The sequence below is a fragment of the Globicephala melas genome, chromosome 19, assembly GCF_963455315.2.
Source record: "Globicephala melas chromosome 19, mGloMel1.2, whole genome shotgun sequence".
Classification (NCBI taxonomy): Eukaryota; Metazoa; Chordata; class Mammalia; order Artiodactyla; family Delphinidae; genus Globicephala; species Globicephala melas.
The window spans coordinates 119,393-130,831 of record NC_083332.1 but is presented as its reverse complement, the minus strand read 5'-3'; the positions used below and the strand labels follow the sequence as shown (position 1 = coordinate 130,831).

The 11,439-nt window shown below is 51.6% G+C and overlaps 1 protein-coding gene and 1 non-coding gene across 2 annotated transcripts; both read right to left on the bottom strand.

Moving 5' to 3' along the window:
* Positions 1-527: 527 nt before the first annotated feature.
* LOC115848045 (zinc finger protein 304-like) lies at positions 528-6,404 on the bottom strand. The gene is given in 4 exon segments (XM_030848353.3): positions 528-1,164; positions 1,167-2,744; positions 3,924-4,050; positions 6,055-6,404. Coding segments are annotated over 4 exon segments (1,773 nt in total). The 5' UTR covers positions 6,085-6,404; the 3' UTR covers positions 528-1,126.
* Positions 6,405-8,814: 2,410 nt separating this feature from the next.
* TRNAV-CAC (transfer RNA valine (anticodon CAC)) lies at positions 8,815-8,887 on the bottom strand. The gene has a single exon. It is a non-coding gene; the product is annotated as a tRNA-Val (tRNA).
* Positions 8,888-11,439: the final 2,552 nt, after the last annotated feature.

The window sequence follows — 11,439 nt, the reverse complement described above, 5'->3', positions numbered from 1 at the left end:
GCCCAGGCACAGCATCGGCCACATCTCCGTTTGTCACAGTCTTCCTGAGCTCAAACCCAGTGTGTCCACACCCACTTATGCTTCTACCTGGCCCCTGTAGATCTTAAATCCAGAGATACCTACCTACAGATTCTGGACATCAGGGGCCTTACTGGACCCATGGGCAGGTCCCAGGAGACATCCTCCCCTCAACACTTTTGAGGGATGTGGGACATTCCCAGGAATGCTGTGCAGGAATTGCTGGAGATTCCCACACCAGTACTTAAACCCCAAAGCTCTGGGCCCAACAAATAGTCCTGGCACCCAGGATATAAGATTTGGCCCAGAGACCTTCAGTCTGTCCCAGGAGGCCTTGGGCTACAAGGCAAATTAGATTAAACTAGACTGCACGCTATTCCTTGCCATCCTACTATCAAAGTCTGGGCCCCCACAAAAGCCCTTCCCTCTCTTGGCACCATTAGAGCCCAATTTTGTTCTCCATCTCTCCCCATACACAATGGACGGAGTCTCAGGATTAAAGATGGCTTCAGCAATAAGGTCTTTATTATCACACTCTGCAGGCAGGCAGTTCCAAGGCTGGGTGATATGGAGGCTGGACCAGTTCACTGCAGGCATCATCTGTAGACTCAACAATGCCCATGAAGAAGGAAACTTCCTCTGGACATCGTCAGACTCCAGATCCTCCTGGAGAGAACTACGTCAGGGCAACACCTGAGCCACTGGGGACAGGGGAGAGGTGGAAAATGAGGCCACCCCAATGGGCTCCCAAAGTTTATGCCTCCCTCCAGGGAATGAGAACACAAGCCTGCATTCCCTGAGTATGTTGAGATGACAGGCACATGGTGTGGGGATCTGCCAAGTGGTAGAGGTGAGAGGGCACCTGGCAGTGACATAATCTGGCAAAGCACCTGGACAGGTTAGAAAGTGCTGCATAGCTCCTGCAAGCTTCCCACTTACCACTGGCACTACAGCCAATCTCCCAGTAGGGGTGTGGGATGCGCAAGTTTCAAATTTTGGCTGATGGCTTCCTCACAAAGGTTCCTTTCATAGGAGTTTCTCAAGAGTGAGTCCTTTTATGGAACAAGGAGAAGGTCCCCACTAGTGCTTATCCACTCTTGCCACATTCCTAAGGCCTTTCTTTGGTGTGACCTTTCTGGGCTGAGGGAGGCTGGAGCTCTGGCTGAAGGTGATCCTATGTCCACTGCACTCAGACGGCTCTTTTTCAGTATGACCCTTCTGGTGCTTAGAGAGGTTTGAGCTGTAGCGGAAAGCTTTTCCGCATTTGTTACACGCATAAGGCTTTTCTCCAGTGTGAACTCTCTGGTGCTGACTGAGAATGGAGCTTTCGCTGAAGGCCTTCCCACACTGGCTGCACTTATAAGGCCGTTTTCCGGTGTGAACTTTCTGGTGCTTAACAAGGTTAGAGCTGTAGCTGAAGGCTTTCCCGCATTCAGTGCACTCATAAGGCCTTTCTCTGGTGTGAACTTTCTGATGCTGAATGAGGGCAGAGCTTTGACTGAAGGCTTTCCCACATTCGGAGCACTTGTAAGGCTTTTCTCCAGTGTGAATTCGCTGGTGTGGAATGAGGTTGGAGGGGCAACTGAAGGCTTTCCCACATTGGTTGCACTTATAAGGTCTTTCTCCAGTATGACTCCTTTGATGCAGAATAAGTTTGGAGGTTTGCTGGAAGGCTTTTCCACATTCACTGCACTCAAAAGGCCTTTCTGTGTTGTGAACTTTCTGATGCCGGACAAGATGGGAGGTGTTAACGAAGGCTTTTCCGCATTCGCTGCACTCATAAGGCCTTTCTCCGGTATGTATTTTCTGGTGCTCGACAAAGTTGGAGATACAGCTAAAGACTCGCCGACACTGTCTGCACTCATAAGGCCTCTCTGTGTTGTGAACTTTCTGGTGCCGAACAACGTGGAAGCTACGAGTGAAGGCTTTCCCACACTGGTCACACTCATAAGGCCTTTCTCCAGTGTGAACTCTCTGGTGCTGAGTGAGTGAGTGTTTGCGGGTGAAGACTTTACCACATTCACTGCAACTGAGATGCGCTTTTCCAGTGTGAACTTTCTGATGCGTCCTCAGGCTAAACAGGTGGCTGAACACCTTCCCACATTCCTTACACACATGGGATGTTTCTCCAGTGTGAGTTTTTCGGTGATTAAACAGGGTTGAGCTCTCCATGGGGGCATTTCCACCTGCTGGGCACCTGAAGGGTCTCTCTTTGGCGTGAGTGATCAGGTGGTTGAGGAGTGCAAAGGCCTTCAGGAAGGCTTGTCCGCAGTCGCTGCATTTGAAGGGCTTCTGTGAGGCGTGGCCTCCCTGCTGTTGCTGCCAAATGGAGCTGGGTGGGAAGGCCTCCTTACACTCGGTGCTTCTGTGTGATGTCCCCTCTCCGTAGGTGGCCTGGGGCTGGAGGCCATGGCTGTCCAGGACAGCCTTAGCACACTCCCTGCATGTGAAGGGTTTCTCTTCACTGTGCTCCTTCTGGTGCTTGTGAGAGTTCGCACTGAGCCAGAAACCTCTCCCACATGTCTCACACGTGTACAGTTTCTGCCTGGGTTGTATTCCCTGGTGCTCAGCCAGGTGTAATATGTCTTTTAACACTGGGTCATGCACATCACAGGTGTTGGCCTTCTGGATGGATGGATCTGCCTTGGGGGTCCTGGACTGAAGCACTGCTACATAAACACTCTGCTCATAAGATGCCTCCTCAGCCTCTGCTCCACACCCATAATCTGAAAGCAGAGAAATGCCAGTGAAATGTATGTAGGCTTTGTTGGGAGAGGGCAGCCCCTTCACAGATGTGTGTCTGACACATTCCGGAATGAGTCTGTAGATCAAGTTGGGGTGAGGTAGAGCCAGTGGTGCAGGACTGGGCCCAGGAAGGCCACAGAAAGCAAGGGCCCATCACCTGTGAGAACATGGGTGAGGTTCAGGCTGGGAGGAGAAGCAGAGATTCCAACTCATTCCTCAGCTTTCATCAGGAGAGGAGAGAGCTCTGCCAGGAAAAGAGGACACAGAGCCATGTGCACGAGCTCAGGAAAATGCAAGGAACCTGGTGCTCTGAGTCTACATGAAGATACACACACATGTCATGACACATGGACTGTAGGCTAACCTGGGACAGCCCTGCAAAAGGAGGAAGGGCGGGGAATGGGGGAGAAATGGAGATCAGAGCAGTGAGGCTGTCCGTCATCAGGGCCTAGGTACAAAAGACAAATGGCAAATAGGTGGTCTGTCCTCAATGAAGAAGGAAGGTGGGGGTCGGGTGGGGCTACTGGCTCCAGCAACAAGCTCCAGTGCACACAGGGGAAGTACCCAGTATAATGTGAGCCCATTACAATGTCGCCTCTGCCCCCAGCTCCCATTCACCAGAGCCAGGCCCCTTCCCAGCCTCTCTTGCTGTGGCTGCAGACATGGGCACCCAGGGTCCTTTGCCCTGTTCCTGTGGTTGGGCAACCACACAGGACGTGGAATATGCAAGTCCTGTCAGAAAGAGCGGATGAGGGGGTGGCCTAGCTCAGGGCAACCTATCCGGTGACAGACCAAAGGGAGTTCGTGTCATCTTTGCAACTGGGAAGAAAACCCAGTGTTACAAAATCAGCTCCTGAGGAGCGGCTCCCAGTCGTCTCCACAAGCAGTGACCACGTCGGTGTCTGCAGTCCACAGCACAGCCAGGCACAGAGGTGCCACCGATCCGGACCAATTTAGGCAGCCGGATTGAGACTCCGAAGCCTGAGCCCTTCCCCAGAAGGCTTCGGAAGCAGGTGTTGGGGCTCCTCAGAGAAAGGAGCAGGCAAACACGAGGCAGGTGGTCCAGGGGAGGAAGCAGTGCCCATGCTCAGCTGCGGGAAGACAGAGCTGCTTCTGGGAGAAAAGGAAAGGCAGAGCCTAGGAGGCTGGGAGGGCCTTACCCAGTGAGGCCACAAGTGCCAAGTTCTCCAGCATCACATCACAGTACAGGTGCCTCTGAGTCTCGTCAAGGAGCCCCCACTCCTCCTGAGAGAAGTACACGGCAATGTCCTCAAAGGTCCCCCAGCCCTGCCATGATGAAGACAATTAAGTCAGCTAGACCAAAGGACGGTAGAAAAACGAACAAAAAACAGTGCACAGATGAGCCCATACAGACCTAGATCTTTCGCCCTGCATCATACCACCTCTGTGGTGGGCAGTCTCTGACCCCTAAACCATCCTCCCCAAACACTCCAGGTCACCCACTTCCCCCAGATGCAACGTCATGGGTGCCGCTGTCTCCTCATGTCCCATCGGTCACTGTCCTTCAAAGAGCAGGCAGGTGGACAGATAGATGCCATCTAAACCCTTAGCCTGGCATGTAGGGCCCCACTTCCTCCTGCTAGGTAATTCCCCTGGGTCCCCAGATCCTGCCACCCAGAAACACCAAACCGGAGGCCCCCTTTCTCCCACAGGGCCCCCAGTACCAGATTCCAGTCCACTGACTCATCTCTGCATGCACACGTCAGGCTTTGTATTGCACATCTCCAGACCCCACACAACGGGCATCTCCCAGCCATCCCACATGTCACTGGGCAAATGGTGTCCAGAGCCTGGCTACTTGGTGAGGTCAACCAGTACCCCTTCCTGACCCAGACTTCAAAGAATTCCAACTGCCAGGGGTGGCACCCAGAGTTTCCTTCATTGTTTCTGCAACTGGGCCTATTCCTACCTTTGACTCTCAGCCACCAAGGCCAGACATGGATCTCTGGCATGTCCTGGCCTCTGACTTTCTGCATGCTGTCACCTCCCCTGCCACTGTATTCTTCTCTCCTAATGTATACTCAAAGTCCAGGCCCACCACCTCCCACCCCAGGCCTGCGACACTCCCAGTTGCCTGCCTGCCACTGAGCTAAACTGCTATCCTAACTGAAACTCACAGGCCCCACAGAGGGCGCCAAGAAAGGCTGGTGAGCCATAGAGAGGTGAATAGCCACCAGCCCCGGTCCTGCTGTCATCTACCTCCACCTACAATATGCCTCAGCCTCCACCCCAGCGACCGGGGGCCCCTTCTGGACCCTCCTCTCCCACACACCCCTTCCTTTGTGGCTGCTCCTCCCTTCACCTGAATTTGTGACACCCACCACCCCTGTCCAGGTACCCGAAGAGCCACCCAGTCCTCAGCTGCCCCCATGGGGCATCCATCACCATGCCCTAAAGACGCTCCCTCCTAAATCTGCACCTGAGTTCCACCTCACTTCACAGGCTGGGTACTGCCAACTGGATGTCTCCAAGTGGAATCCCTCAGCATAACTCAGACCTGCATTCAGAAGTCTCTGGGACATCTCAGTCTCCACATGCAAAATCCACCTCCTGATCTTCCCTGAAACCACTCCACCCACCAACTTCCCCATCTCAGCCGAAGCACTTCCACCTTCTAATCGCTGAGGCCAAAAACCCACGGGGACATCCCCACCTCCTTGTGCTCTCTCTCTCTCTCTCTCTCCCCCCCTCCACCTAAAATCAGGCTGGCTTAACTTAAAAGACAGATCCAAGCTCCAACCACTTCTCCCAACTCCAGTCACCGCTCTGGCCAAGCCACTGCTATATTAAGGTAGCATCCTTGTGTGCCTCCTTTTCTCTTCCCTCACTCTCACTCTCCTGTCTGTTTTCCACTCTGCAGCCCGAGGAAGCCTGTGAACACCTGAGTCAGATCACCTCCCTCTTCTGCTCCAAACCTTCCGTGGCTCCCGCCACCCTCAGGTGACAGACCAAGCTCTTGTCCACCAGGCAACAGGGAGACCTTCAGTTCCCTGAACACTCCCAACTGAGCTTCACCGCCAAGCATGTGCACATCCTGGTCCCTGTGCCTGAAACTGCTTTGCACGCCTTGTCCCGCTGGATTCCAGAATGAGAACGTTTCCACAAAAAACCTGGCCAGGACTCGGCACCTTGGGCTTTCAGTGACCCCAGGGTCCCAGTAGCGAAGATGGAGGGGCAGAGTCCGGGAGCAACCCCTCCCCTCTGTCGGGGGTCCCGGGCCACATGGGTAGGGGTCCGAGTGAGTGGGGGCTGCGGGGACCCTCCACTCACCCGCAGCGGGCCCCTCAGCGCCACCGCCATCAGACCCAGGCGGGCTCTGCCGCTCCCTACACCCCCAGCCCCAGGCCGGGGGCCTCCCACCGCCCGTTGCACGCGGGACCTGTGTCCCCACGGTGTAAACGCCGCCTCCAGGGACCGTGGGGACGCAGGACACCACGTTACAGGACACTGCGGCTCGTACGGAGCCTGGAGACCGGTCCCATCCTCCTCACTGTCCACCTCGGCCGGGTCCCGAGGAGGCGCCTGGAAAACGGCCACGACCCAACACTCGGGTCCCCAAGGGCAGTGGAAAACGACCTGTCAACAGCAGAAGGAATGCCAACAATGGCGACGCAGGAAGTTCCGCCCCCGCCGACCGAGCAGCAGGAAACAGCCCTTGTTCTGGGCTGTGATTGGTCCAGAACCTGCCGCCCCCGATGCCTTGTGGTCAATGTAGTTTCAGTCCTGCATTTCCACCCCACCCCCCGGCGCGGCGCCCACACATTCTCCATTCTCCATGGCAACGCCAAGCTACCTCTAGAGGGGCGCTGGGAAATGGAGAGCTGAGAAAAAAGACGGGCAGGAGCGTGTCTTTGCTTCCTTTTAAAGGGGCCGCTCCCAGGTTTCCTCCCGCAGAGATTGTTGTCCAGCAAGTGACCCGTGTCCTGGGCCTCGGACAACCAGCCGTGAGGAGGCCCCTGGGGAATCACTTGTTGCCTTTGAGGGTGTCAAGTGAAAATACTATCTTCCTCATGGAGACTTTGTTTAGTAACCTTAAATGTCTCTCTAATTCAGTGGTCCCCAAACTGTGGTCCCTGAATCAGCATCACTGGGGAACTGGCTAGAAATGCAAATTCTTGTCCCCGCCCCCCACAGGGATGAGCCTGACAAGCCCTTCTGGAGATTCTGATGCTCTAAATTCAAAGAATCAGGTCTAATTCAAAGTCCTGTGACAAAATTTGGAAAATACCACAACTTTCCTCATGAGAGGTGACATGAAAAGTGCTTAGCTGGGCTTCCCTGGTGGCGCAGTGGTTGAGAGTCCGCCTGCCGATGCAGGGGACACGGGTTCGTGCCCCGGTCTGGGAAGATCCCACATGCCGCGGAGCGGCTGGGCCCGTGAGCCATGGCCGCTGAGCCTACGCTTCCGGAGCCTGTGCTCCGCAACGGGAGAGGCCACAACAGTGAGAGGCCCACGTACGGCAAAAAAAAAAAAAAAAAGTGCTTAGCACAGGGCCAGGCACGTGGTGCTACATATATGAGAGAGCTAGTATTGTTATTGTCCTTATCGTCACCAGCAGCATCATCCCAAGGCACTTACATACACTGCCAGGGAGAGCAAGTAAGAGATGCCTGTCTACAGAATGCTTGTTGAGCTTGTTGACACTGTCGCTGGAAGTAATCAATGAACAATCTCTACTAGGGATAGAAGACAGTTTTATTTGAGCCAAACTGAGGACTATAGCCCAGAAGACAGCCTCTCAGATAACTCTGAACTGCTCCACTGAATCATGGCACATTTTTATATCTTGTCAGAACAAAGAACATCAGACAGGTCAAGGATGCATTCCTTCAAGGTTTAAAAAAAAAAAACAAAAACAGGTCAGCATGCACACAGTCAATATGGCCTTGAGAAGAAGCTAGTCTTATCATTGAAGGAATACCAGCATTGGCATCCCAGGAAGGGAGGCATTTAAACTTTATTTTATTTATTTTATTTATTTATTTTTTTTTTTGCGGTACACGGGCCTCCCACTGTTGTGGCCTCTCCCGTTGCGGAGCACAGGCTCCGGAAGCGCAGGCTCAGCGGCCATGGCTCACAGGCCCAGCCGCTCCGCGGCATGTGGGATCTTCCCGGACCGGGGCACGAACCCATGTCCCCTGCATCGGCAGGGGGACTCTTAACCACTGCGCCACCAGGGAAGCCCTAAACTTTATTTTTAACATGGACATTCTTTACCTCTGGTCAATGCACCCTTTTCTTTAATGATTACAGCAGATGTACCATGTGTTTTTGATAGGCCACAAACAGGCTGTTTTAGCATAAAAAAGTCAAATCATGTATAAGCCAGAATGACTTCCCCATCCCTCAATATGTGAATATGAAATGCACTCATTCTTTTTTTTTTTTTTTTTGCCAGTTCTTATTATTTTTACTCATTCTCGACTTAACAAGTAGCCAGGTAGGCAATGTTTAATGTTTTTTTTTTTTTTTTTAAGTATGCTCATGGTAGGCAGACTAATGCTTTCCCCTCCCCTCAAGATGTCCAGGACCTAATCTCTGGAGTATGTAAATATGTTATGTTACAGGGCGAGGGGGAGTTAAAATGATAGATGGAATTATGGTTGATCATCAGCTGACCTTGAAATGTGGAGATCATTCTGGATTATCTGAGGTTGGGAGGGTGAGATGAAACAATGTAATCACAAGGGTCCTTAAAAGTGGAAGAGGGAGGCGGTAGAGATGGAGAGAGATTGAGTCAGGGTGATGCAATGTGAGAAAGAAGTTGCCGTTGCTGGCTTTGAAGACAGAAAGACCCACAAACCAAGGAATGCTGGCAGACTATGGAGTCTGGAAAGGCAAGGGAACCCATTCTTCCCCAGAGTCCCCAGAAGCAACACAGTCCTGCTGATGCCTTGATTTTTGTTTTAATATTTAAATATTTATTTGGCTGCACCGGGTCTTAGTTGCGGCACACAGTATTTTCGTTGCTACATGCGGGATCTTTAGTTGTGGCGTGTGAACTCTTAGTTGTGGCATGTGGGATTTAGTTCCCTGACCAGGGGTTGAACCCGGGCCCCCTGCATTGTGAGCGCAGGGTCTTAGCCACTGGACCACCAGGGAAGTCCCGGTTCCTTGATTTTAGAGTAGCTGACACAAGTGTCAGACTTATGACATCCAGAAATTTTTAATAATTTGTGTTATGTTTCTCTGCTTTCAAGGGCTCATGTGATTATACTGGACTCACCCAGACAATCCTGGATATTCTTCCCATCTCAAGATCCTTAACTTAGTCCATAAAGCGGGCCATGTCAGGTAACATATTAACAGGTTCTGAGGATTAGGATGTGGGCATCTTTGGAGGACCATGATTCTGCCTACCACATTGAACTCACATGGCTATTAGCTATTTTAAAACAGGTGCTGGGACTTGCCTGGGGGTCCAGTGGTTAAGACTCTGCGCTTCCACTGCAGGGCACACGGGTTTGATCCCTGGTCAGGGAAGTAAGATCCTGCATGCTGTACAGCGCGGCCAAAACAATAAAATAAAACAGGTGCCAAAATTATAAAAGCAGAAGTTTCCACAAAGAAATCTGAAGCTCTAGCTCCTCCAGGAAACACACACAATTCAGGTTTCCTGAATGCCCGCCTGCAGGCTTGCCTCCAAGCCTTTGCACATGCTGGTCCCTCTGAAACAGGAGGGAAGGGGGCAGGGCACAACCTTTAAAAAAATGACACACATAGGACATGACAAAAACTGCTTAGAACCAACTAGGTCCAAGATGGCAGAAGATTCAACTTCCAGTGGGCCTTGAGACTCATCTTGTGCTCGCTGTAATACATTAGGTAAATGACACACCCACCAGCGCCATGACAGTTCTGAGGCCAACCATAAAATGTCAAAAAGTGGGTGGCGGCCCAATTCCTGGAAATCTCCACCCCTTCCCCCGAAATACTTGGAATAATCCTCCCACTCATTAGTCTATGAAATTACCCGGCCCATAAAAACTAACCACCCCATATTTCGGGGCCTCTCACCTTCTGAGATGGCCCACACTCTGTGGAGTGTGTTTCTCCCAAGGCTGTTCTCGCCTTTTGAGACAGACCGCATTCTATCTATGGAATACGTACATGTCTAAATAAATCCATTTCTTACCTATCACTTTGTATCTCGCTGAATTCTTTCTGCGGTGAGACATAAAGAACCTGAGCTTCATTAAGTCCTGAGACCAGGTGTGTCATCTCAGTTAAAATACGGTGGGTTGGGGCTTCCCTGGTGGCGCAGTGGTTAAGAATCTGCCTGCCAATGCAGGGAACACGAGTTCGAGCCCTGGTCCGGAGAGATCCCACATGCCGACGAGCAACTAAGCCCGTGCGCCACAACTACTGAGCCTCCGCTCTAGAGCCCGTGAGCCACAGCTACTGAGCCCACGCGCCTAGAGCCCATGCTCCCCAACAAAAGAAGTCACCGCAATGAGAAGCCCACGCACCACAACGAAGAGTAGCCCCACTCACCGCAACTAGAGAAAGCCCGCGCCCATCAACAGAGACCCAACACAGCCAAAAATAAATAAGTACAAGAAATAAATTTAAAAAAAAAATACTGGGGGTTGGGACTTCCCTGGCGGTCCACTGGTTAAGATTCCACGCTTTCACTACAGGGGGTGTGGCTTTGATCCCATGTTGGGGAACTAGGATCCCCATGCCGGGCGGCACAGCCGAAAAAAGAGACCGTGGGTTCAAGTCCCAATCTGGGTTTAGGCTGGCTTCTAGTCTCGGCACGTGGGTTCAAGGTGAACCTCACGTGGGATTTGAACATTCTTTTTTTTTTTTTTTTAATATTTTTAATTATTTATTTATTTGTCTGTGCCGGCCCTTAGTCATTGCTGCATGCAGGATCTTCGTTGTGGCATGCGGGATCTTTAGTTACGGCATGTGGGCTCTTAGCTGCAGCATGTGGGACCTAGTTCCCTGACCAGGGATGAACCCAGGCCCCCTGAATCGGGAGGATGGAGTCTTAACCACTAGACCACCAGGGAGGGACTCAAACATTCTTTGTTTACTGGAATGGCAAGAAACATTCCCTAACCACAAATACATTAGATTTTCTTCATTTATTTCAAAGTGAGCAAAATTTACACACAAATACTCCAAAATTGATGTTATCTCTTGCATTACAAGGACTTACAAAGAGTAGTGATACTGCAGACAGAGCTGATATAGATGTTATAACAATCACTTATAACTTACCTAGGGAGGTAAGCAGGGAGGGAGACAGAGTGAATGAACTCGACACAGATTGGTTCCATATTAACTTACAATAGCCCTATGCGGTGGGTACCATTACTGTCCCATTTTGTGTATGAGGACTAAGAACCCTGAAAAAAAGACCCTCAGAGTGAAACAACAAAGAGAAAACCTTTTACTCTCTGTCAGCAGTAGTCAGTCTGCATTGAGACTACCCTTCCGTTTGATTTTATGTGTCGTACCCATGTAGGTTGCCCCCTCCCCCCAAAATAAAGGAACAGGGAATCAACACCGTGACGTGCGGGGCAAGGTAAGATCTAGACGACCTAGGGACAAGTGAGTCGGGGAAAGTACTTTTTGCGCGGCCCAGTTGAGCCAAGAAAACAGATGGTGGAGGAAGTCTCAGAATGATTTCAGACGCTAGAAAA